The sequence below is a fragment of the Pristiophorus japonicus genome, chromosome 20 (genome assembly GCF_044704955.1).
Source record: "Pristiophorus japonicus isolate sPriJap1 chromosome 20, sPriJap1.hap1, whole genome shotgun sequence".
Lineage (NCBI taxonomy): Eukaryota > Metazoa > Chordata > Chondrichthyes > Pristiophoridae > Pristiophorus > Pristiophorus japonicus.
This window is the reverse complement of record NC_091996.1, coordinates 43,509,605-43,535,075: the sequence shown is the minus strand read 5'-3', so window position 1 is coordinate 43,535,075 and position 25,471 is coordinate 43,509,605. Positions and strand designations below refer to the sequence as shown.

At 40.5% G+C, this 25,471-nt stretch overlaps 1 protein-coding gene across 1 annotated transcript in view; it reads right to left on the bottom strand.

The window, feature by feature from the left end:
• LOC139232507 (probable voltage-dependent N-type calcium channel subunit alpha-1B) overlaps positions 1-25,471 on the bottom strand; it is a 958,198-nt gene that overhangs the window by 79,361 nt on the left and 853,366 nt on the right. The window contains exons 35-38 of the mRNA XM_070862825.1: positions 15,000-15,116; positions 13,166-13,231; positions 11,076-11,167; positions 5,416-5,566 (exon numbers count right to left, since the gene is read on the bottom strand). Of these exons, the coding sequence (XP_070718926.1) occupies positions 5,416-5,566; positions 11,076-11,167; positions 13,166-13,231; positions 15,000-15,116 (426 nt within the window). The remainder of the gene's footprint in view (positions 1-5,415; positions 5,567-11,075; positions 11,168-13,165; positions 13,232-14,999; positions 15,117-25,471) is intronic.

The following is a 25,471-nucleotide window of genomic DNA, read 5'->3' as shown; positions in this document are numbered from 1 at the left end:
GGCAGGAAAAAGATTGGGAGCGCGATAGTGATAGGGGATTCGATGGTGAGGGGAATAGATAGGCGTTTCTGCGGACGCAACCGAGACTCCAGGATGGTATGTTGCCTCCCTGGTGCAAGGGTCAAGGATGTCTCGGAGCGGGTGCAGGACATTCTGAAATGGGAGGGAGAACAGCCAGTTGTCGTGGTGCACATTGGTACCAACGACATAGGTAAAAAAAGGGATGAGGTCCTACGAAAAGAATTTAAGGAGCTAGGAGCTAAATTAAAAAGTAGGACCTCAAAAGTAGTAATCTCGGGATTGCTACCAGTGCCACGTGCTAGTCAGAGTAGGAATCGCAGGATAGCGCAGATGAATACATGGCTTGAGCAGTGGTGCAGCAGGGAGGGATTCAAATTCTTGGGGCATTGGAACCGGTTCTGGGGGAGGTGGGACCAGTACAAACCGGACGGTCTGCACCTGGGCAGGACCGGAACCAATGTCCTAGGGGGAGTGTTTGCTAGTGCTGTTGGGGAGGAGTTAAACTAATATTGCAGGGGGATGGGAACCTATGCAGGGAGACAGAGGGAGACAAAAATGAGGCAAAAGCAAAAGACAGAAAGGAGATGAGGAAAAGTGGAGGGCAGAGAAACCCAAGGCAAAGAACAAAAAGGGCCACTGTACAGCAAAATTCTAAAAGGACAAAGGGTGTTAAAAAAGCAAGCCTGAAGGCTTTGTGTCTTAATGCAAGTTGTATCCGCAATAAGGTGGATGAATTAACTGTGCAAATAGATGTTAACAAATATGATGTGATTGGGATTACGGAGACGTGGCTCCAGGATGATCAGGGCTGGGAACTCAACATCCAGGGGTATTCAACATTCAGGAAGGATAGAATAAAAGGAAAAGGAGGTGGGGTAGCATTGCTGGTTAAAGAGGAGATTAATGCAATAGTTAGGAAAGACATTAGCTTGGATGATGTGGAATCGATATGGGTAGAGCTGCAGAACACCAAAGGGCAAAAATCGTTAGTGGGAGTTGTGTACAGACCTCCAAACAGTAGTAGTGATGTTGGGGAGGGCATCAAACAGGAAATTAGGAGTGCATGCAATAAAGGTGCAGCAGTTATAATGGGTGACTTTAATATGCACATAGATTGGGCTAGCCAAACTGGAAGCAATACGGTGGAGGAGGATTTCCTGGAGTGCATAAGGGATGGTTTTCTAGACCAATATGTCGAGGAACCAACTCAGGGGGAGGCCATCTTAGACTGGGTGTTGTGTAATGAGAGAGGATTAATTAGCAATCTCATTGTGCGAGGCCCCTTGGGGAAGAGTGACCATAATATGGTGGAATTCTGCATTAGGATGGAGAATGAAACAGTTAATTCAGAGACCATGGTCCAGAACTTAAAGAAGGGTAACTTTGAAGGTATGAGGCATGAATTGGCTAAGATAGATTGGCTAATGATACTTAAGGGGTTGACTGTGGATGGGCAATGGAAGACATTTAGAGACCGCATGGATGAATTACAACAATTGTACATTCCTGTCTGGCGTAAAAATAAAAAAGGGAAGGTGGCTCAACCGTGGCTATCAAGGGAAATCAGGGATAGTATTAAAGCCAAGGAAATGGCATACAAATTGGCCAGAAATAACAGCGAACCTGGGGACTGGGAGAAATTTAGAACTCAGCAGAGGAGGACAAAGGGTTTGATTAGGGCAGGGAAAATGGAGTACGAGAAGAAGCTTGCAGGGAACATTAAGGCGGATTGCAAAAGTTTCTATAGGTATGTAAAGAGAAAAAGGTTAGTAAAGACAAATGTAGGTCCCCTGCAGTCAGAATCAGGGGAAGTCATAACGGGGAACAAAGAAATGGCAGACCAATTGAACAAGTACTTTGGTTCAGTATTCACTAAGGAGGACACAAACAACCTTCCGGATATAAAAGTGGTCAGAGGGTCTATTAAGGAGGAGGAACTGAGGGAAATCTTTATTAGTCGGGAAATTGTGTTGGGGAAATTGATGGGATTGAAGGCCGATAAATCCCCAGGGCCTGATGGACTGCATCCCAGAGTACTTAAGGAGGTGGCCTGGGAAATAGCGGATGCATTGACAGTCATTTTCCAACATTCCATTGACTCTGGATCAGTTCCTATCGAGTGGAGGGTAGCCAATGTAACCCCACTTTTTAAAAAAGGAGGGAGAGAGAAAGCAGGGAATTATAGACCGGTCAGCCTGACCTCAGTAGTGGGTAAAATGATGGAATCAATTATTAAGGATGTCATAGCAGCGCATTTGGAAAATGGTGACATGATAGGTCCAAGTCAGCATGGATTTGTGAAAGGGAGATCATGCTTGACAAATCTTCTGGAATTTTTTGAGGATGTTTCCAATAAAGTGGACAAAGGAGTACCAGTTGATGTGGTATATTTGGACTTTCAGAAGGCTTTCGACAAGGTCCCACACAGGAGATTAATGTGCAAAGTTAAAGCACATGGGATTGGGGGTAGTGTGCTGACGTGGATTGAGAACTGGTTGTCAGACAGGAAGCAAAGAGTAGGAGTAAATGGGTACTTTTCGGAATGGCAGGCAGTGACTAGTGGGGTACCGCAGGGTTCTGTGCTGGGGCCCCAGCTGTTTACATTGTACATTAATGATTTAGACGAGGGGATTAAATGTAGTATCTCCAAATTTGCGGATGACACTAAGTTGGGTGGCAGTGTGAGCTGCGAGGAGGATGCTATGAGGCTGCAGAGTGACTTGGATAGGTTAGGTGAGTGGGCAAATGCGTGGCAGATGAAGTATAATGTGGATAAATGTGAGGTTATCCACTTTGGTGGTAAAAACAGAGAGACAGACTATTATCTGAATGGTGACAGATTAGGAAAAGGGAAGGTGCAACGAGACCTGGGTATCATGGTATACCAGTCATTGAAGGTTGGCATGCAGGTACAGCAGGCGGTTAAGAAAGCAAATGGCATGTTGGCCTTCATAGCGAGGGGATTTGAGTACAGGGGCAGGGAGGTGTTGCTACAGTTGTACAGGGCCTTGGTGAGGCCACACTGGAGTATTGTGTACAGTTTTGGTCTCCTAACTTGAGGAAGGACATTCTTGCTATTGAGGGAGTGCAGCGAAGATTCACCAGACTGATTCCCGGGATGGTGGGACTGACCTATCAAGAAAGACTGGATCAACTGGGCTTGTATTCACTGGAGTTCAGAAGAGTGAGAGGGGACCTCATAGAAACGTTTAAAATTCTGACGGGTTTGGACAGGTTGGATGCAGGAAGAATGTTCCCAATGTTGGGGAAGTCCAGAACCAGGGGTCACAGTCTAAGGATAAGGGGTAAGCCATTTAGGACCGAGATAAGGAGAAACTTCTTCACCCAGAGAGTGGTGAACCTGTGGAATTCTCTACCACAGAAAGTAGTTGAGGCCAATTCACTAAATATATTCAAAAGGAAGTTAGATGAAGTCCTTACTACTCGGGGGATCAAGGGGTATGGCGTGAAAGCAGGAAGCGGGTACTGAAGTTTCATGTTCAGCCATGAACTCATTGAATGGCGGTGCAGGCTAGAAGGGCTGAATGGCCTGCTCCTGCACCTATTTTCTATGTTTCTATGTTAAAAGGGGAAGCTCCACCCACCTTCATGACTTCAAGGCTGGGAAATAAAGGTTACTGGTCACAGAGTGACCTTCTCTCAAGTGTGGGCCTCGTATGCAATTGTACTGTCAGTACCTATCAGTACATATCAGTACCTAATCCAGTAATTTGTGGAATGACCTTCTGCTACTTACTTTTCACAGCAAACAAAATGTACAAAAGCACATGTGCATGGAGCATTTTCATTAATCTGAATCCAATATTTTACTGCTTAATAAATGTATAAAGCACAATATCTGCAAACAATAATAAAAAATAAGATTTTGATTAATTTCTTTGCAGAGTTTAGTTTGGAATGATTCAGATTATACATGATATAAGTGCATGTTTCTGCATGGTGTTTATTAATCAGTTATACTCTGGAAGGATGAATCTCTGGATTGCATGTAGTCACTGGTAGGTTCTCATCTTATCTGCTTCGCCCCTATTGCTGCCTTTATCAAGATGACTGAAATACTCAAAACAGATTAATTTTGTAATTTGAAATTTATATGCACGTGAAGCAGAGGTAAATCCTCTTATTAAGTTAATTATTCTACCTTTTGAGAGCTCTAGTATTTCTTCCATTGGTAATAAAGCAATTTAAACCACTCATGAACTCTGCAAGAGCCTCCATTATTGGCTTTTATGAGGCCACATCGCTCTTCTTGAGTAAGAGAGGAAACCTTATAGTTTGTGCATTGTGTTAAGGTCTAAGGCACTTTTACAGAACTTGGTTAAAGCAAGTACAAAGCAACAACTGGAAAATGATGGGGCTTTCTAACATATGCTAATAAGTTTAGATGTGTTTAGCATTTTGCGTTTGAAGGGCTGGATTTTCAGTTCTGGTCATTTCGGGGCGGTAATGGCGGCGGGGCGGTAAAGTTTGCGCCCGGGAGCAGTTTGCGCCTCAGTCAGCAAAATTCATCAGCTGGACCCTGGTGCTAAGGGAGGCCACCTCTTTTAGGGCACAAGGTCGGCTGAGCAACTGAAAATCTGTTGGGTAAAGAGCCAGCCTCGGAGCACCCGAAGAGAGGATTCTGTGGGAAAAATAATTGCACCTAAAAACACAACAAACTTTCTCAATGCCTTAAACTCCCCAAAATAAGCTACAGTGCAAAAATAAAACTAAACAAAACAATCAATCTTACCTCATTCACCAATTCTATCACACACCGCTGCCGGGACAGTTCTGACCGCCTGTTTTACCAGGCGGTCCCACCACGACGCGCTATAGGGTGCTATAAGGTGAGCGCACAACACATTTGACTGTGCCGTTGAAACCGGCGGCGTTGCACACTGGTTCGATGCTCCCGGGCGGTGCTGCTCTGTGCCTCTGCACAACCGGCAACAAATTTCCTGGCGGGGCACAGGGAGATGGCTGCCCGCCTGGAAATCATCCCCGTTGCCACTACCGCCCCTCCGGGGCGCCAACAGAGGCAGCAACATTTTGACTATCCAGCCCTAAGTACCTAAGCCAAGGAAAATCTTTTGTCTAAAAGAGGATGAAAGACCCACATCAGCGCTTAATCTTATGAAAATGTTCAAAATTCTGTCTTCATTTGCAATGAGCAGTTCCCCAGTGTAAATTTCTCATTTGCATTTAAGTCGTCCCATATATGTTGTGCAGTGGCTAATGTAGACCACATGAATTATGTAGGAAGTTGAAGAGCACAATTGCACCGACCGGCTCAAAGGACTAAATATTGCAGCGCATAGGAAAGAAGCACAAAATCAAGTCAGGTATTAATATTTAACGGTTTAACATGGCGTTAAGGAAATGCAAACCTACCAGAAAAGAACAAAGGAAAATGAAAGATACGAAGTAGAAATAGGCAAAATCATTTCCACATTCATCTCTGTCTATGCCTGATCGAGGATCACATGGGCTTTTGCTCAGACATGCCAGCATAATTTCATGCCAGGCTTCGCCAGTGGCACTCCTGCAAATAAAAGATATGTTTGAAGCATCATTAATATAATTCTATTCTTTTAATCTCCTTACAAACACTGGCTTTCATCAGACAGAGACACAGTTGAGCACAAATGAACAACATGATAGCAATTAATTCTCATCCACCTTTATGAAAGAAAATTAATTACAGCTGTGGATATTAATATCACACTTTCGGAAGGATTTCAAGGCCTTGGAGAGGGTACAGAGGAGGTTTTCAAGGATGATACCAGAGATAGGGGACTTTCATTATGTGAAGAGATCAGCGAAGCTGGGATTGTTCTCCTGAGAGCAGAGAAGGTTAAGTGGAGACCTAATAGAGATATTCAAAATTAGGAGGGGCTATGGTAGAGCAAGAAGAAAGAAACTGTTTCTGCTGGCAAGTGGGTTGGTATCCGGAAGTCACAGATTTAAAATAATTGGTAAAAGAACTAAAGGGGAAATGAGGAGAATTTCTTCACACAGAGGGTTAAGATCTGGAACACACTCCCTGAGAGGGTAGTGGAATCAGATTCTATAGGAACTTTAAAAAGGCAACTGGACATGTACTTGAAGAGAACTCATTTGCAGGTTATGGGGAAAAAGCTGGAGTGTGGGATTAAATTGGACTGCTCTTTCAAAGAGCCAGCACGGGCATGACAGGACGAATAACCTCCTTCTGTGCTGTAAGATTTAATGATTCTATGTTTGGGAATGATCAGATCCAAAAGTTACTCAGTGGCATTCAAAGGGTTCACTGCTGTATGGCTATGTTTTCTCATTGAAGTTTAAAGTAGTAATTATCTCTGTGCTGAATCAGCCGGTCTTAGCCGGAGCAACAGTTAAGGTGCTACAATTGGCTTCAGTGCCCCTGCGATAGAAACAGAACACTTTAGACAGGTTTCCCTATCCAATGAATGATGCCTGCTGGAAAGTGGATATTGTGTAATGGCTGACTTGGGCTCAGCTGTAATGGGCTCCACAGCCAAACAGATGATCAAAAACTCACTCCCTCAGCTCACACATTTATAACGAACACTTCGGAGGGTTGCCTGTGGCCATGGAACTGTACCTCAACATGAGTACCTTTAGAGGTGGAGGCAGAAAACTGTCAAGAAAATTGCTGTAAGATGCTGGGCCTGATATCACGCTCCCCATGGGCGGGTACAAGGTGCACGTGCACCCGTAGCAGCCGCGCAAGTTCCCGATTTAGGTATGCGAAGCGCATGCGCCTAAACACGACACTTGCGATCTGTCAAAAATTCTCTCGACAGGTCATCGCATCCGAAACTAAAGGGCCTCCGCGGGCGGAGACAACTCCTGAACAGCAAATGTCCTTCAAATTCTTACAACTGCTAAAAGCAGGTGTAAGGCTTGCTTTTATCAGCGTAAGACTTTTAAAGTGCAGAAAACTAAATTTTTTTCAATAACTTAAACCTTTAAAATCCTGTTAAATAAGTTACGTTTATTTTTAGACGCTTTAAAATTTGTAAATTTATTTTTCCAAAACTAATTTTTGTTTTAAATAATTAATTAAATTTGATTTTTATTAATTTTAAAGATGTGATGTTTTTTGTTTCGTTATTTTCAGTGCTTCTATGTTTTTGGGGGCATTCCCATTCATATTTATAGTGGTTCCATATATACAGAATTACCATAAGTATGAATGGGGATCCCCTATGCTGATAGGTAGGGTCAGCCCACGTGATGCCATTGATGCGTACAAATCCCATACGTTCCTGGGATACGTGTGCCGATATGAAGGCCTTCGCGTAGAGGGCCAGGACCACCAGCCTCCGAACCTCCGGGACCACCAGGTAGTTTTATAGAAATGTTTGCAGTCGGATGCTTTCATCCGCGGGAAGCCTCCAATCGCAATTTCAGGGCCGTTATGTTAAGGACAGCCTGTAAAGCCATTATGAAACCAAACCGTTTGGGATTGGGACATCAGTATTTCAGACACATCAGATAGTAGCATGCAGCACCTGTCTGTAACTCCATCAGTAAAATATCCAACCTCAAATATAGATTTGTAGGAGACGCACAATAACTGCTATTTGGAACCTGATGTGGAAGGTTTATATTTTTTCATTTTACAAAACCTACAGAGAATATTAATAGAGCCCATGAGTAATAATTCGAAAGGTTGCAGCTTCAATACTTTTGCTATTGGAATATCTCAGAGGATTATGGTAAAGTAATGAAATGTATTTCAGAGTTGTGCAAGAGCAGATGCCACTAATTAAAGATCTGGCAGATCAGCCTCTTTCATGGAATAAAGAGGAGCTAAAGAATATGTTTTGAACAATCATGAATTCAAGTGGAAGGTTTTATTCCTCCTTTTTGCCTTCTGTCGTATCTGGCATCAAGACGCAGTTCAATTGTGCCTGTCTTTCTGCTGCCTCATAAATATTCTACCGACTCCATCTGGTGCCTTGATCAGTCTGAAGCAGCCTGAGCCAACATTACTTCTCCTTGTAACTTCTCGCAATCCACTATTTGAACTGCTAAATGCAATGTTGTTGAAAGGAAACATCAACTGCTGTCTTCCTGTCCATCCAGAATCCCATCCATCTGGTCCCCTACCAAAGGGGGCCTCTCTTTACTGCTATGAATCCCTACCTTACACTTCAATTCCACTTGTACAGCTGCTAGCTCACTTAAAGATAAAAAAATTACCTTCTGTGTTCATTTTCTTCTTCCAATTTGAATCACAGTGATCTTTGTAGAGGAGCTCCTTATGCTGCTTCATTCTATTCAACCATTTTGATTGACGTCCATGTCGTTGTTACCTCTAGACTTGACTATTCCAACGCACTCCTGGCTGGTCTCCCACGTTTTGCCCTACATAATCTAGAAACTCGGCTGCCCGTGTCCTAACTCGCACCAAGTCCCGTTCACCCATCACCCCTGTGCTCGCTGTCCGACTTTAGCGCCAGGTTAAGCAACGCCTCAATTTCAAAATTCTCTTCCTTGTTTTCAAATCCCTCCATGGCCTCGCCCCTCCCTATCTCTATCTTTGATCCCACAACCCCCCCGAGATATCTGCGCTCCTCCAATTCTGCCCTCTTGAGCATCCCTGATTATAATCGCTCAACCACTGGTGGATTTGCCTTCTGTTCCCAGGCCCTAAGCTCTGGAATTCCCTGCCTAAACCTCTCCGCCTCTCTATCTCTCTATCCTCCTTTAAGATGCTCCTTAAAACCGACCTCTTTGACCAAGCTTTTGGTCACCTGCCCTAATTTCTCCTTATGTGGCTCGGTGTCAAATGTTTTGTCTCATAATACTCCTGTGAGGCGTCTTGGGATGCTTCACTACATTAAAGGCATTATATAAATACAGGTTGTTGTTTCTGTTGACATCAGGTGACATCAAGACAATAGATTTGTCTTAGCATCTACTATCTGGACTCCAATAAGAGCATTGATTTTGATGGTATTATTCCCACTTTTCTGAAGATCTGCAGCTTTGACGCCCTTATCTTTAACAATCTCTTCAACCTCTTTTTCTCCCAACTTAACCATTGCTTTTCCCTTACTCATGTTCAAACTACCCCTAAAGTGACCCTTGTTAATCTATCTATTATCTTTTGTCTTTACAATGGCACTTTCTAAAGTTCTTGAAGCTATCGTCAACTCTCAAGATATCCATCACCTTGAAAGCTCTGGCCTAATCCACAATCCGCAGCAGAGTTTTCAACATGGTCTTTCCAATGGTGATCCTGTTGCCAATGTCATGCACACCTGGAACTGTGCTCTTGAATAGTTCAGCGAAACACCTCCTAAGCCTTTGTGAGGGTGCAGCACTGTGCACTTCTAACCAAATTAGCATCAAATGGTCTCCCACTAAAGCTATGTTCATGCCTATCTAATTTCCTCCTCTGTGCAACAATTCATGGCTTATCCTCTGACAATTATTCCATTAATTTCAGGAATCCCAGGGTTCTGTTCTCTCTCCCTCTCTGTTACTTCTTTGAACCCACTGGCTCCTGAACATCACCCAACACATCCAATCTTTTACTTCAGTGCTCTCGCATTGCAATGCCTGAAACATTATACCTTATCTCCGCCATAGCCTTCAATGGGTCAAGTGAAATTGTGTTTCTTACAGCTCTTCAAAGATATAGGGGTGGAAATTCGGTTGACTAGCACCTCAGTTAGAGGCCAGATGGAGCCTTAAAGCCGTTTGTAATAGCTTAGTGACTGGGCGAGCAGCATTTAGCGCCCTGCCGGAAAATTCAGTTGAGGGCTAACTGGGGCGTGAAACGCTGGCATCTGGCTACTGACTATGAGTCCGATCATAACCTCGTTCGGATGCAACAACCGTCTAATGTCCCGCTCGCTAAATTTGGTCTGGCTGCCTCATTTAGCAACCACCATTAATCATGTCTGAAAAAACAGTCGGTACAGCCTTCCACAGTCGTTAACTAGTGGCTACTTAAAGGGATGAGGAAACGCTTCCCTCGGAGGTCAGTCAGTGCAACATTTGTACAGAGCACAGTGCGTGAGCCTCCGAGTTTGCAGCGGCAGACAGACATAACAGTACAAGCTTGAAAAAAAATTATTTTGAAAACTTTAACAGATGCATTACCATGCCGCGTCTTTAAGACTCAGCGTTTCCCGGAATTTCAAATCTGACTTTGGAGCATGCGCAATGAATTCCAGAATTTAACGCGAGCGTTTTCATTAGCCATCCTCCCCCTCCCCCTCCAGGTCAAGTGTGTAATGGCTGATGTAGCAGCCCTGTCAGCTCTTGGCCTGATTTCAACAAATTTCTCGCTGGGAGGCGCAAACTTTTTTAATGTGCTATACGTACCGCTCTGCCTGGATTAACGCCTCAAAATGGGCGGTAACGAATTTCTACCCCATAATTTCTTCACGACTCTCGCAAGTCAAACCGACAGCTATCAATTTTGACTCCTGTCTGCCAGATGACAACATTGACTTTACTATCTCCTTTGGCTGAAAATATACCATCCTGCACTCTTTCTCGCCCCTCACTACATCCTAATATGTTGAAATCCAGACTCAGTGTGGTCTTCTGCTCTAACACATTCTTTACCATAAGCTCAAATTCGTGCAACTCTTGCCTCCCTCTCGGTGTTTCTTTCTTCTTGCACGCTTCAGTTTTTAAATTCTGAAACAACATGTCTTGACTTTCCTCGTGTCTTTTAATCTTATCCACCTTGGTGATGTTCTGCTCTCTGGGCCTTGGTCATTCACTATGGATTCTCAATTAAAAAAAAATTGAAGCAAGCAAGCCATGTTCTATGTAATAGTTGCTACATTTACTCTAATAATGTTCAATGCTTTCAGATGTTGAAATCTATGGCCCAGAATGACCTTGGATTGAGAGCAGCTCTGAGGAAACTCCAGGCCAATGTTATTGGAACAATTTATTTGAATCAGTTTCTGAGCTTGTTATGTCACAAGCTATGGCTACAGTGGCAAATGTTATGTTATCTGTAAATCATTTTACATACCAAACCCTATTTTCTATCTTATTTTCCGTTACTTTACCTGAATAAGAGCATTAGGGCCTGTAAGAAGGTCCTAAAATTGTTGTGGCGATTAATTGCACTGTCATCGTCTAGTGCAATGTTGCCAAATACCTTAAAAAGAGAAACAAAATATTTTTAAATGTGTGGTATGTTCAATTTAGTTCTTAGTAACATAAACAGTTGTTTGGACAGTACTGGATATATAATGTTTAAACGTCTGTCGACGTGGCTATATTGTATAATATAACATGAAAGGATTTTAGAACAATTTGGAAGTGACTTTGAATAATGAAATGTAATCTATTAATTCTACTTTATTATTTGAATCACAATATTACCCTTAAATACAGAGTCAATTAGTATGCAGAACAAGTTATAAATAAGTATAATATAAAATTTAACATGTAAAGATGCAAAGATGTAACATCTAATTAAGTCAGCAAATACATTTATCAGTACTTAAATGATAAAACATATTTTAATATTCCATGGACACATATGATTTATGGAGTGATATATATATGAATCAACGGATGAAGCTCAGGGTGGTAATATTTGGAGTTTGATCAACACGATGATGGACCGTTTCAAGTCAAGTCGGAAACAGCCAATGTTGTACTGAAACAACAGAATTACAGCCACAAATGTTTAGAATGGGGTATTTTCTCACGAGACGAAACATGTGATAGAAACATTGAAACATCTCTTTTTGCGATAGACAGGTTTTGCAGATGAAGTAAGTTAACTTTATCTAATTGAAATCTAATTTGTGCTTTTTCAACACATACACTCCAAACTGGAATATCACTTTACATCCTGAGCGAATATGGCAGTCAGGATGTTACGCCCTCATTAAATCGTTTAGATGAATAGAATTGGGGATTTCTACCTATGTATTATGTGGATGAGATGTTAAACTGAGCCCCTGTTCAGGTGGACCTAAAAGGTCACATGGCATTATTTGAAGAAGAGCCCAGAGTTCTGTCAGTGTCCTGGCCAACATTATCCCCCAACCAACACCACCAAAACAGATGAACTATCACTGCTGTTTGTGGGGCCTTCCTGTGCACAAACTGGCTGTCATGTTTGCCTGTAAAGTGACAGTAACAAAACCTCAAAAATAATTCATTCATTTTTAAGCACTTTGGGCCATTTTGAGGATGTAATAGGCGCTGTACCTGTATAAATGTAAATACTGTTTTTATTGGTTTCTTCTGTTTGAAGTTGCAGTATACTTTGTAATGAAATAGGATGTGTCATTCAGCTGATTTATATCGAACATTTGGTTGATGAGAAACAGGGACACAATTAATCAAATACATAATAATTGCCCTTATGTACTGCCTTATTATTGCCTTGTGTGTCTGACCAAATTAAGTTAATCTTTTTTAGGTTTGTTAATCTGAGGGAGGAATGCTGAATCAAGCTACAGAAAGAACTCCCTCCTGTTCTTCAAACAATGCCTGTGGGATTGTCAACACCCATCTGATCCACCAAAACAGGCAGATGGATATCAGTTTAATGTGCCATGCAAAATGCACTACCAATGACACTGCAGCGCTTCCTCAATGCTGTGTTAAGGTACCAGTTCAGAACGGGATTCATATCCGCCACCTTTTGACCCAGAGGGAGAGTGGGCACAAGCTACTTTTACTGATAATTACACAATGCTGGATTTAGAGTAAAAATTTAAATCTCATTAAATGAGTTCCAGATTTTTTTATATATTTGAAGCATTTATGCACTTTTATACATTTATGAACTGAAATATTATTTATTATTAATATATTTTTGATTATGTATATTCATGCCTGTTGCTTTTTAGAAATTAAGGAATACTATGCATATTTTATTTAAATATTTATTGTTCAATGTAAATTAGACATCATATATTTCTAAATTTTAAAACATATCTGCATGTTATTTTTTAAATATACAGACACATTTTCATTAAATATTTCCGCTCACTAGAGGAAAGCTGCTGAGCCAAATAATCAATATATAGTGTGAACAACATTACTTCAGCTTTTTGTAGATGTTACAATGAGCAACAGTCTTCTCTTCAGTATAAACTACATAAGGGCTTTTTGCAACAGTAACTGCACTGACCTGCATTCCAATAATGGCATAGATGAAAAACAACATAGCAATCAGGAGGCAGACATATGGTAATGCCTGCAAAAGAAACATAAAGTAAGCAAGTCTGAAAAACATACACAAGAATCGATATCGTAGTAAACATTTGTACTTTCGTTGTAGTATTAAATCTACGATGCATTAGATTCTACATCTTTACGTTAATGTCTTGATGTCTTTGCTCACTGAACAATTTGTTAGTTAAGTACTATAATATGTTTTAATTAATCCGAGTCTATGGAACATTAGTAAATTCTCAGTTGACACTGAGTTTCAATTTAATACCAGCTGTCTGGCAGATACTTTTCTAGGATTTTCCTGGTGTGGGTTTATAGCCATTACTAAAATTCGTCTGGCACTCCACGAGCACAGGAACATAGTAGCAGACAATTTAATAATCATTTTTATGTTGCACCAGCAGACCTGTGTTGCTTTTTGTTTTGAGAAACATTGAAGACAAATGAATGGTAATTCAAATCAGCGTATGTAAGCACCTGAATAATCCACAAAATAGGAAATCAGTACTTGCTCGCTCAGTTGAGGAGCAACCTGAACATTTTATCTGAACCACTGCTTGTACTTTTATTCTCTAACATTTATACTCAGGTTCTCAAAGCTATACGAGGGCCAAGTCAAAAACAGCTAGGACTGTTTATTTAAAGCCATAAATCAACATTCTATTTGATCTTGATACAATACGAGGGCCTTTTTAGTGAAAGGTTCTTTACAACAGTCTGTTCCTCTCAATGTAATGTTCCTTTAACTTCTATTGCTTTATGGAATACTCGTCTGGTCAATATACAAATAAGATTAAATTCTGATTCACTTTTCTGTAACGAAAAGCAAACATGCAAAAATATCAGGGGTACTAAATAAATGACATTTCTATTTGGTATTGCAGCTAATGTCAACATGCAGAAGGAACTTGACATTTTGCCTTCTATTGCAGTTAAAAAATATGCTTCTACCTGAATCTGTTTTAAATCCAAGTCTATGGGTCTCCAATGCATGGTGGGCTATGCCCCTAGTTTGATTATTGGTGCATGTGAAGAACTTTATAATTATTAATTTTAATTACACAGAAATTTAATATCACCAGATATTTGACTTCATGGGTAGCTTTGGGTGGCTGAGCCAATGCATTAGAAGATACTACAGTTACGGTCGAGCCTGACTAGGATCAGTTTCTCTCTTCTACTTCTATGGATGTTGCCTTGAGTTTCAATCTGTTCTGGAGCTCGGTACACAGTGATGCTGGCTCGTTAAGGTTGCATCTGTGCTAATGAAGGTGACATGCTGAATTACCGACTTTTAATAATAGTCTAATTGAACCAGCGCTCTGTTTGTTTTCTCAAAATACATGAATGTGAAATTTATATGGCACACCGTTATTTCACTGATTAACTTAACAAGTTTGAAGTGCTAGTACCAAGTTCAACTTCTGTCCAATAACAGCAAATGGTTGAAAGTTTTGGCTTAATTTCAGGCCAATTAAAAGCAGCCATTGGTCATCATCTATTTTCAATGCACTGGATAAAATTGCAACTATTAACCAATAGGTGGCGCAATTACACCATGAGACTCACATCAATGAAGCTTAACAGCAATGCCTGCTGCACGTTTAAAAAACACAAATGATCAACCTCGGCCAATACAATTACTGAGAATATAACAATTCCCCTGTTGATCCCAGGCTATTCCCCCTGTTACATGGGTTTTAACACTGCCTATTTTAACTTCTCACTATCTGTGGGTGTGTGCTGCATTGGCAGTTTATATCCTGTTATCATGATATTCTGAGACGCACCTTAAAAGACTGCACAAATGTCCATAGCAAAATACGGATGGTATATCCCTGGCGGAGGAGTTTGATGAGACGTGCTGCTCTGAACAACCGCAGGAAGCTGAGATTGATAAAGTTATCCTGGTGAAAGCAAAGAGTTCAGGATATGGTCATTGTCAGCAACCAGAACCATATCAGTACAGCAGAGGAGTTCATACTGCAATGAATCTTTTCAAGGAACCTTTTGTGACTTCTGTTCATTAATTGAAATATGTGAATTTAATAAATAATTCATTCTTTTCCAGAGGTTAATTGTAAACGAATAAACAACTTGATTAAAGATTTGTATCCCCTTGATTGGCTACAATTTGAACAAAACTTTCCTTTACAATTAAGGTCACCTAAAGACAACATTAAGAGCAATTTCCAGGATGAGAAGATTTACACTGAATGTATTCGTGTCACTGCAGGAACACAGCAATACACATGGACAACAGGCATTGAGCATATTCCAATCCTAAGGGAAATTGTTCCAATTGAACGATGTAAATTAAGCTCTAACAGCATAATTAATATATTCTGGGAGAGTACTGACAATTTTACTCTCTAGTTTTGAAAGACAGGATTTTTTTCATTCACTTGTTAATAATCATACTGACATTAGATCTTATTTACATCCCGCTTTTGCACTGGGACACAGAAAATGTCAATTTTGATTTCTGAAAAATGAATGTTTGAAGATAGTTGTCCAGTCATTGCACCCCTGGAAAATGAAGACATTATAGCAATTTGAAAAACAGATCAATTCAAAACATCTAAATAGTTGCAGCTAATGAATGGTGCAAGGGTAAAATATGCACCTACTCCCTGCTGTTTTTAAACACTCCATTACTATTCTGGTGCTAGAGATGATGCAAAATATTGCTGTTGCAAATTTAGATGTGGGAACAAAGCCACTCGTTTAAAACGTTCAGAAATAACTGGTCGAAAACAGATAGTGAATTCCAGTGATGTCACATGGGCCGTCCAACAGGGGCACTAGTTTGGCACACAATAGGATCCTGGATCCATGAAATCAAACAGGTCCTGATGAAGTATTGCCCTAAATGATCTGGAAAGGCTGATTTTTAGGAGATGATGGAACTATTGACTTGATGTCGCCACTCCTCACTAGCAAGCGGGCCTCAGTTGATCGAGCAATTATGTGAATCTAAGTGGCTGTTCCAACCAATAGAGGTGTATGTCTGAAGGAGAAGGATTGACTTCCTTTGCAAAGACTGTTAATGAGTCTGATTCACGTCAAAAATCACTGATTAATCACAGAATAATTAAAAGGTTCAATCCACTGCAAGCATCAGCTCCCCAGAGCCTGCCGTTCCCCATCTCCTAATGGTTCGAAGTCGTGGAATTGGTGCTGTTTTTAATCACTTTCATGCAATATTTCTACACATGTTCTTCTTTATCAGTTTCTGGTATGCTTTTTGGGAGGCACTTCAAAATGTATTTGCAATACGTGGAATTTTGAGCACAGGAGGAAGCCATTCGGCCTACTGCAGCTGTGCTGGCTCTCTGAAAGAGCAATCAACTTAATCTAATTTGTAAGCCCATTTTTCCTTATTCGTTTCAAGTCAGTGAATTGGTGGAAAATATAACTGATCAACACCATAACCATGCACATTACCCGTTTTACCTGCTAATGGACTTGGGTAGCTGCACATTTTAATTGTTTTATTAAAATCAGCTTATATATAATTGAGCATTTTCCAAGACAATGCCTCAATGCCACTGACTACCTGAGACTAACCTCCCTGCCGGCAAATGGGATTGATCTTTAAAGGCAAGATTCTCGATCAGAATGTGTTTTACCATTGGACCAATCAGTTAACTACAAAAAGCAATGTTAAATTCCAAAGGGTTTCTGGAGTGTTCCTTTTTAGGTAGTTTTATTACATTCTGAGTGTCAGAAGCCATTCAATAGAGTCCCTAGCTCATTCAACAGATTGAACTCCAATCTTTAAAACAGTGAATGGTAACAATCAATGGCAAATTGGTTAAAGCAAACTGTTTGAGCTGTTACATGCTCAGATATATGTTTCTCTTATACAGAAGTCCATGCTAACATGAATACTGTACTTATTCACTTGGTCCTCAGATAATATGGCCATTGAGCCCACAAGCAGACAATTTAAATCCAAAAATGTGATGCAGTTCAAATGCACTTAAGTATATATATAAAAAACTTTCCATGCATGAAGCATCTGTGACATAGAAGCAGTCAGATTTAAACATGCACACGTTATTAACCCTCTCCTGCCCAGTCAGATCAATTACAAGCTGAGGTTGTGACCAACAATTAGCATTGTACCATTCCTGAGATAAAAGCATCATTAATTAATAGGAGCCAACATTGTAGTTGTTCTGTAGGTTAGGCTCCACTGGGCTCCTCTAAATAAACTGATGCCTCAGAAATTATTTTATATGCTCTTAAAACATCGAGTGCAACACATCTTGGACTTCTATATCAGCATTCAAAGACATGCCGCACTATCCAAACACTGATGTTATTTTTGAGCTACATTACACAAAGAGGTTAACACAAAGGAATTATTTGGCTGATGCATGGGGGACACTTTTGGATTAAATAATTAGTCAGGTATATTGAGATGATCATTATCAGTCTGAACTACTACTGCAACAACCTGGGAGAGAGACTGGACCGGAAATGGTTAAATAAATTGCAAAACAAAACAGTGAAAACAAGTCACAAACCACAATCATGCATATTTTATAAAATGAAGGAAAGGTCTTCATTGCAATGAAAACTGTTGCAAGATTGCTTTAGTTCTTCACAACTTAAATTAGATTCTACCTAAAGATTATTTCTCCACTATAAACAAAATCCTGAGCATATCTAGGACAAAGGATTTTGCAACTAAAAATCTTCCTGTTACTCCTGGGACACCAAACACATGATTCCTTTATTCTGACTAGACTACTTTGATCCCCCAAAACTCTTAATTGATTTAAAATTTGAATGACGAGTTTAAAACATGAAGTGAACATTTACTAAAACAGGCTGAAAATTCTACTGTAAGTCAGAGGTCAATCCAACAGAAATCAATCAAATCCAAAGCAATGGTCTAGTTTTAATTAATTGTAATTGTAATTGTAATTGTAATTTATACAGTGCAGGGGTTGTACCTTTAATATATTGTTTTTGTTTCACATTTTTTTTCTCTTCTGCACTGTCCCCTTTAAGTTGAGGCGCATCAGGACTAGATGCGAACAGAAGATCCATACAAGCAGCTTGAATTTTGCCAGTGTTGCCTTTAACAGCACCCTGCTTCTTGGGAAACAGAATTGGGTTTGACGTGCCCTTTTACTGTTCTAGTGTCTGCACACACAGCTGACTTTTTGCTCAGTTATCAATGTTTGGGGTGGCTAATGGAAAGCTGAGAATTAAGCCTGACTGAAGAATGCATCCAGTGTTCATTTTCTCTGCACTGCCCTTCCTACAAAAGTAATTGTCTCTGGGAGGGAGAGATCAGTATCTGGTCCGATCCTACAATGGACAGATAGTGGAATATTTTCACTGAATCTGCCATTGAGGAATCGGAGAAAGGACAGAGGCTGCATTGAGGTGTTGGGTGCAACGATTTGTTTTCTCATCTTCAGAATGGGAGATTGTAACTGTTCAGTTTATTCTTGGGTAACAGCAGGAAGTGAAGGGTCATGTATTCCTGAAATCGGGATCTTTCACAGGGAAATACAATCCAATCTTGTAACTCTACACCTGTGTGGGGAATTAATTGTTCTGCAATTGCATTGGGAAATGTGAAATATAATTATGCATTCAGAGAAATGTGTGACTGGAATAAAAATGGTATCTAATGGTTACAGCTGACTCAACGCTAATTTCACTAAATGTCAAATGTACTAATCACCCCATTAGAGACAAGAAAATACTGTCACTCCTGGAATAAAATAGTGTTATCAAATAACTGGTCCAGAAGATAAATCTGATTGACACAGAATATGTTAGATTGTGCAGAGGTTGGGAGTGGGGGTGGGGTGGGTGTTATATTATACGCTGTTGTGAAGCGCCTTGGGACATTTTACTAGGTTAAAGGCACTACATAAATACAAGTTATTATTATTATTATCACTCATCAAAACCAAGGGGGAGGCACTTGTTAGTCTCTCCCTTTTAAATGAGCCAGGACCCAAAGAGTAGTTTCATAATGATCTCTGGTTCCCCAGCAGGAGAATGGATCCATGTAATTAATGTGTACGGGCCCTAGAGCAAAGCCCCCAGCTTCTTTGGGGAACTGGATATTTTATTAGCGGATTGAAGCAATGCAGGATTCCTGCCTAGTGCAGTTTCTTCATTATTCAGTGAATGCCTAAAGAACCTCTGAAAAATCAGATTTTATTTTTTTGCCTCAATGGACAAAGAAATTGCGATCCCCAAGTGAAGGGAGTGCAGGGGTGGAATTGCCTCATTAGGTCTTGCAATATACTCATCATTATCAGGAAAGGAAAAAAAACCACATCAAAACTTGTTAATCTGAGCCTGAGATCCAACTAGCTAGTAATGCTGAGGATCTACTGTGCTTCACGAAGCAGCGTTAATACAGGCTTGTAGTCATCGTCTATCAGTTCCTATGTCTTTGAGTCAGTGGGTTGGGTTATGGAATGGAACTACTGGGGACTGTCTTGACTTGTGATTCGATCTTACATCAAAGACCTGGACTCCACTACTGGCTTTCTTCCAAAGACGTGGGTGAGCAACCCATCTCGCCAGCATGACTAAAGTTATTCTCTCTGACAGAAACATGGTTTAGTTTGATGTTACTACAGGTCTTAGGATGTGGACAGCCCTGCCTCAATAGGCCCTCACCTTTATCAGTTATTATCAGTGACTGGCGCTCTTGAGATACAATAGAAGAAAGACATTAGGCCGCTTCCTCTCTGTCTTCTCGTAATATTACTTGCATCCATTTTATCTTGGTTTAATCTACTTTTATCTGGTCATTATCACATTGCTGTTTGTGGGAGCTTGCTGTGTGCAAATTGACTGCCGCTTTCCCCACATCACAACAGTGACTACACTCCAAAAGTACTTCATTGGTTGTAAAGCGCTTTGAGATGTCCAGTGGTCGTGAAAGACTGAAGACTGAACAGGTATGATAAATATGGTGTCATGGCTTTTTCTCTCTGACTGAGATTTTCTCTTTAGTTGAAACACAGTTGATCAATAATTCTGACATGTGCATGAGATAATTTACTTGCTCTGAATGAAGCAATTCTACTGATGGCAAATGTTAACGCTAAGCATTCGAAATCATACTTTCAATTTAAAAAGCCATACTTAGGCCAAATTTGAAGCTCATTTGAATTTTTTTCTCCGTTTCTCTAATGTTTTGCAGCAATTTACTTTCAGTAGCCAGTATGCATAAATACCAGCAGGGGAACTATCTGGGAAGAATGATTGTGAGAGAGCGCTGAATTAAAATGATAAGTGAAGCATTACAATCATTCAAACTTCCTGGGTTGGTGAGTGTATCTCCACTAACTCCCCTCACAATGACAGACTCAGTACCTCCTCCAACCCAATCCAATCAATAAAATCATTGCAACTATTAAATAAAAACAAAAAGTTACTCTTAATTCTGAAAATGTAAGGACACTAAGGGAGCGCTATTTGTCATTATTAGTGAGAAGTATAAAGCAGGAGGAAAATGTATTGGATTTTCTGTCTTGCTCCTTTCTCAGTGTAGTTCCTCTATCCCTTCCCTTTTTGTTCAATTTCTCTTTCTTTTCCAGTTTTAAACCTGAGACTATTATTAAAATTACAGAATGAAGTTTCAGGTAACACTTCAATGTCTCCGCTGGTGGAACACCGAGTTAGCTTACTTCGTCTGTCACTAGCTTGGGGAAAAAAACAAACGGGTTTGGACAGGGTGGGTACCGTACACGCTTGCACAGCAGAACACAGCAGAGTCGGACAAAATGGACACGCTTCTCCTCTTTCTTTTTGCATGCACCGAGTAACCAGAAAAGCAAATTAAAAAGCAAACCAATTTCAATCAAAAGATTTCTTAAATTGATGAAACCAACCAGTTGCTACATGTTGATGTTGTTCATGGATGATTGATGTTGGCAGTATGCAAAGAAAGAATTTTTTGGGGGGTAGGGAGCAGCAGGTGCACAACATACAGACGGATACATGGGTTGTCATATTGCGTGTTGATTGGATGACGTGATTCAGCAGACCGTTGGAGAAAATAAGGAACAAAAACAAGAGGAAATGAGAAATCAGATGAGCAAATTCAAACTCAGTAAAAAAAAACACCGTCACCTGAATCATTTTACAATCCAGCAAATCAGTGTTCGAACTCATGACCTTTAAAGTGATGCTAAAAAGACAATTTTGTAGTAAACCAGAATGTGGGCTCATTGCAGATTTACCAGGAAGAAATCAATACAAAAATAAGGAGCAACAATTTTTATTCAACTAGTGCTGACCTCAGAAGTTGAATAGCAATTTTACAGTCGAATAATCAGATCACATATAACGGTCTAAAAAGCCTATGTTGTTATCAGGTTTAAACTATTTATAGCAGTTACAAGCACATCAATAAAATGTTTTTATTAAAGTGCTAGGCTCTTCATTACTTATTTCTTATCCAGATAATTGCAACATTTAATTTGATTGCACTGGAGGTCAGAAACTATTTAATAGTTTAAACAACGCACACATAAGCTAGATGTGTCATCCGGTGCACATCTAAATAGATTTCACATTCCCCAGAAATTCTTTTTCAGAAAAGCTCAATTTAATTCCAGGTAGTGATTTGTGAGAGAGGTTGCATTTGTTCTCATTTAAAATCAACAACAAATACCCTGGTCACCTTTGAGTAAAATATTTCACTTTACAAATACTGAAGGGTAAATTTTACGATGCGCTGTCACTGAAGCAAAGTTTCATTCGATGGCAGCGCAGATCAGAGATCGGGCACAGAGGTCTACATGCCCAATTTGCCAGTGTTTAACGTTAATCACTGGTAAACCAGAAAGCACGGCAAATGGGGTGCTCTGAGCTCCGTGCCCGATTCCGCAACCTGCCTTCCTGTCAAGTGAGGCTCTGCTCCTGAAACCAGCCCCATAAAATTTACCCTGTGGCGAGCTCAAAACATTACAATTCTACTTTAGTAAAACGTGAAATAAAGAGGGGAGGTGGAAACCCACCTGAAGAACAAGTTCCATGGGGCAGTGTTATCCAGCAGCCTCTACTGGAAATACATCTGTATGACCATCGGGTGGCAACAGGTTCCGCCTTGACGGTGATGCCACCACAGTCAAATAACTTAGAAATAATCACTGCGCAAAGTCCAACATGAACAATGGCAAGCTGGATATGGTTTTGCAGGTCTACCGATGCCAAGGAATTGCACCCCAGCTCTAGTCAGTAGCTTCAGGAGAGGAAGGGATTTTTTTTTTAGATCAAAGACAATGCTCAAAGTATCCCTCAGCTGAAGTGGCTGTAAATTTAAAGGAGAGTAAAAGAAGATAATCTAATTTTAACCTATTCCCAGTAACTGACAGTAATGACTGATTATTCGAGGTAATCTAGAATTGTTGCTCCTAAATAAATACACTCAAACAAATAAAAATTACAATTGATGCTTTTTGATTGCATGAATACAAATGCATTGTTTATTCCATCTGAATTAAATAATAAACTATAATACCTACATGTTGACAGGATGTATTATAATGAATCAGAAATGATTCTAGCTTGAAGTGTCATTTTAATGCATCTTATCAGAAACGATTTAATAGTTTAAACGACACACACATCAACCAGATGTGTCACCTGGTGCACATCGAAATAGATTTCACATTCTCCAGAAATTCTTTTTTCAGAAAAGCGCGATTTAATTCCAAGTAATGATTTGTGAGAGAGACTGCATCTGTTCTCATTTAAAACTCAAATGATTCAAGATGAATATGAACGGTTTTACTTGTTAAAGATAAAAAAAAACCATCAATAGTGGAAATCAGCAACTTAAATCAGAGAAAATACTTAAAATACACAGCGAGTATGTCAACATCTGAAAGGGAAAGGTTCCAAACAAAACATAAACCACCTATCTGTTTCAGATGCTGACTAACTAAGAGTATTTCTATAAATGTTGGCTTTTTTTCCCTTTTATTTGGTAAATTATTTTTTCTCCTCACCTTTTTTCAGTCCTCCTGTGCCATGCACGCTCCCCAGTGGACAGGTCAAGCACATGTCCATGCCAGTCTCTAACTGGTTGCTAGGTGCTGCATGAATGTGCCCTGGAGCGACTGACTCTCCAGTATCCTCCTCCTGGAGGGAATCACTCTGCCAATTCGCTGGGGGAAATAGACCAGCAAATCTGTTACCTTGTCGGAAAATCTTAGTTTTCATGTTCTCTCTGCAGCCTTATGGAGATCCCAGCCCGCCCAAGTCTGAAACCTCAACATTTCTCTCAACTTCTTTAAAGGCCAACATGCAGTACACATGTAGGATACAAATTAATTGTGCAAATCAACTTGTGCAAAGTAAGTCTTCCATGTTCTTATGAGAGCTCATTGTCAGATGATGATAAAAAGATTGAAAGGACCAGCAATTTTTTCTTGCTATATAAAAAGAATGATGTGGCTATGACCACCACTAAAAAAAGAGTTCAGTGGCAAAACGCCGCAGGCAGATCAATTCAAATGTGCAGCAATTTTGAGATATTGGATTCCAAGTCAAGAGGTCAGCAAGCAAGATCACAAGATAAGTATGGACAAGGGAAACATAGAAACATAGAAAATAGGTGCAGGAGTAGGCCATTCGGCCCTTCGAGCCGACACCGCCATTCAATGAGTTCATGGCTGAACATGCAACTTCAGTACCCCATTCCTGCTTTCTCGCCATACCCCTTGATCCCCCTAGTAGTAAGGACTACATCTAACTCCTTTTTGAATATATTTAGTGAATTGGCCTCAACAACTTTCTGTGGTAGAGAATTCCACAGGCTCATCACTCTCTGGGTGAAGACGTTTCTCCTCATCTTGGTCCTAAATGGCTTACCCCTTATCCTTAGAGTGTGACCCCTGGTTCTAGACTGCCCCAACATTGGGAACATTCTTCCTGCATCTAACCTGTCTAAACCTGTCAGAATTTTAAACGTTTCTATGCGATCCCCTCTCATTCTTCTGAACTCCAGTGAATACAAGCTTAGTTGATCCAGACTTTCTTGATATGTCAGTCCCGCCATCCCAGGAATCAGTCTGGTGAACCTTCGCTGCACTCCCTCAATAGCAAGAATGTCCTTCCTCAAGTTAGGAGACCAAAACTGTACACAATACTCCAGGTATGGCCTCACCAAGACCCTGTACAACTGTAGTAACACTTCCCTGCCCCTGTACTCAAATCCCCTCGCTATTAAGGCCAACATGCCATTTGCTTTCTTAACCGCCTGCTGTACCTGCATGCCAACCTTCAATGACTGATGTACCATGACACCCAGGTCTCGTTGCAACTCCCCTTTTCCTAATTTATCACCATTCAGATAATAGTCTGTCTTTCTGTTTTTACCACCAAAGTGGATAACCTCACATTTATCCACTTATACTTCATCTGCCATGCATTTGCCCACTCACCTAACCTATCCAAGTCACTCTGCAGCCTCACAGCATCCTCCTCGCAGCTCACACTGCCATCCAACTTAGTGTCATCCGCAAATTTGGAAATACTATATTTAATCCCCTCGTCTAAATCATTAATGTACAATGTAAACAGCTGGGGCCCCAGCACAGAACCTTGCGGTACCCCACTAGTCACTGCCTGCCATTCTGAAAAGTACCCATTTACTCCTACTCTTTGCTTCCTGTCTGCCAACCAGTTCTCAATCCACGTCAGCACACTACCCCCAATCCCATGTGCTTTAACTTTGCACATTAATCTCTTGTGTGGGACCTTGTCAAAAGCCTTCTGAAAGTCCAAATACACCATATCAACTGGTTCTCCCTTGTTCACTCTACTGGAAACATCCTCAAAATATTCCAGAAGATTTGTCAAGCATGATTTCCCTTTCACATTTCATGCTGACTTGTACCTGTCATGTCACCTCTTTCCAAATGTGCTGCTATGACATCCTTAACAATTGATTCCATCATTTTACCCACTACCGAGGTCAGGCTGACCGGTCTATAATTCCCTGTTTTCTCTTTCCCTCCTTTTTTAAAAATTGGGGTTACATTGGCTACCCTCCACACCATAGGAACTGATCCAGAGTCTATGGAATGTTGGAAAATGACTGTCAATGCATCCGCTATTTCCAAGGCCACCTCGTTAAGTACTCTGAGATGCAGACCATCAGGCCCTGGGGATTTATCGGCCTTCAATCCCATCAATTTCCCCAACACTATTTCCCGACTAATAAGGATTTCTCTCAGTTCCTCCTTCTTACTAGATC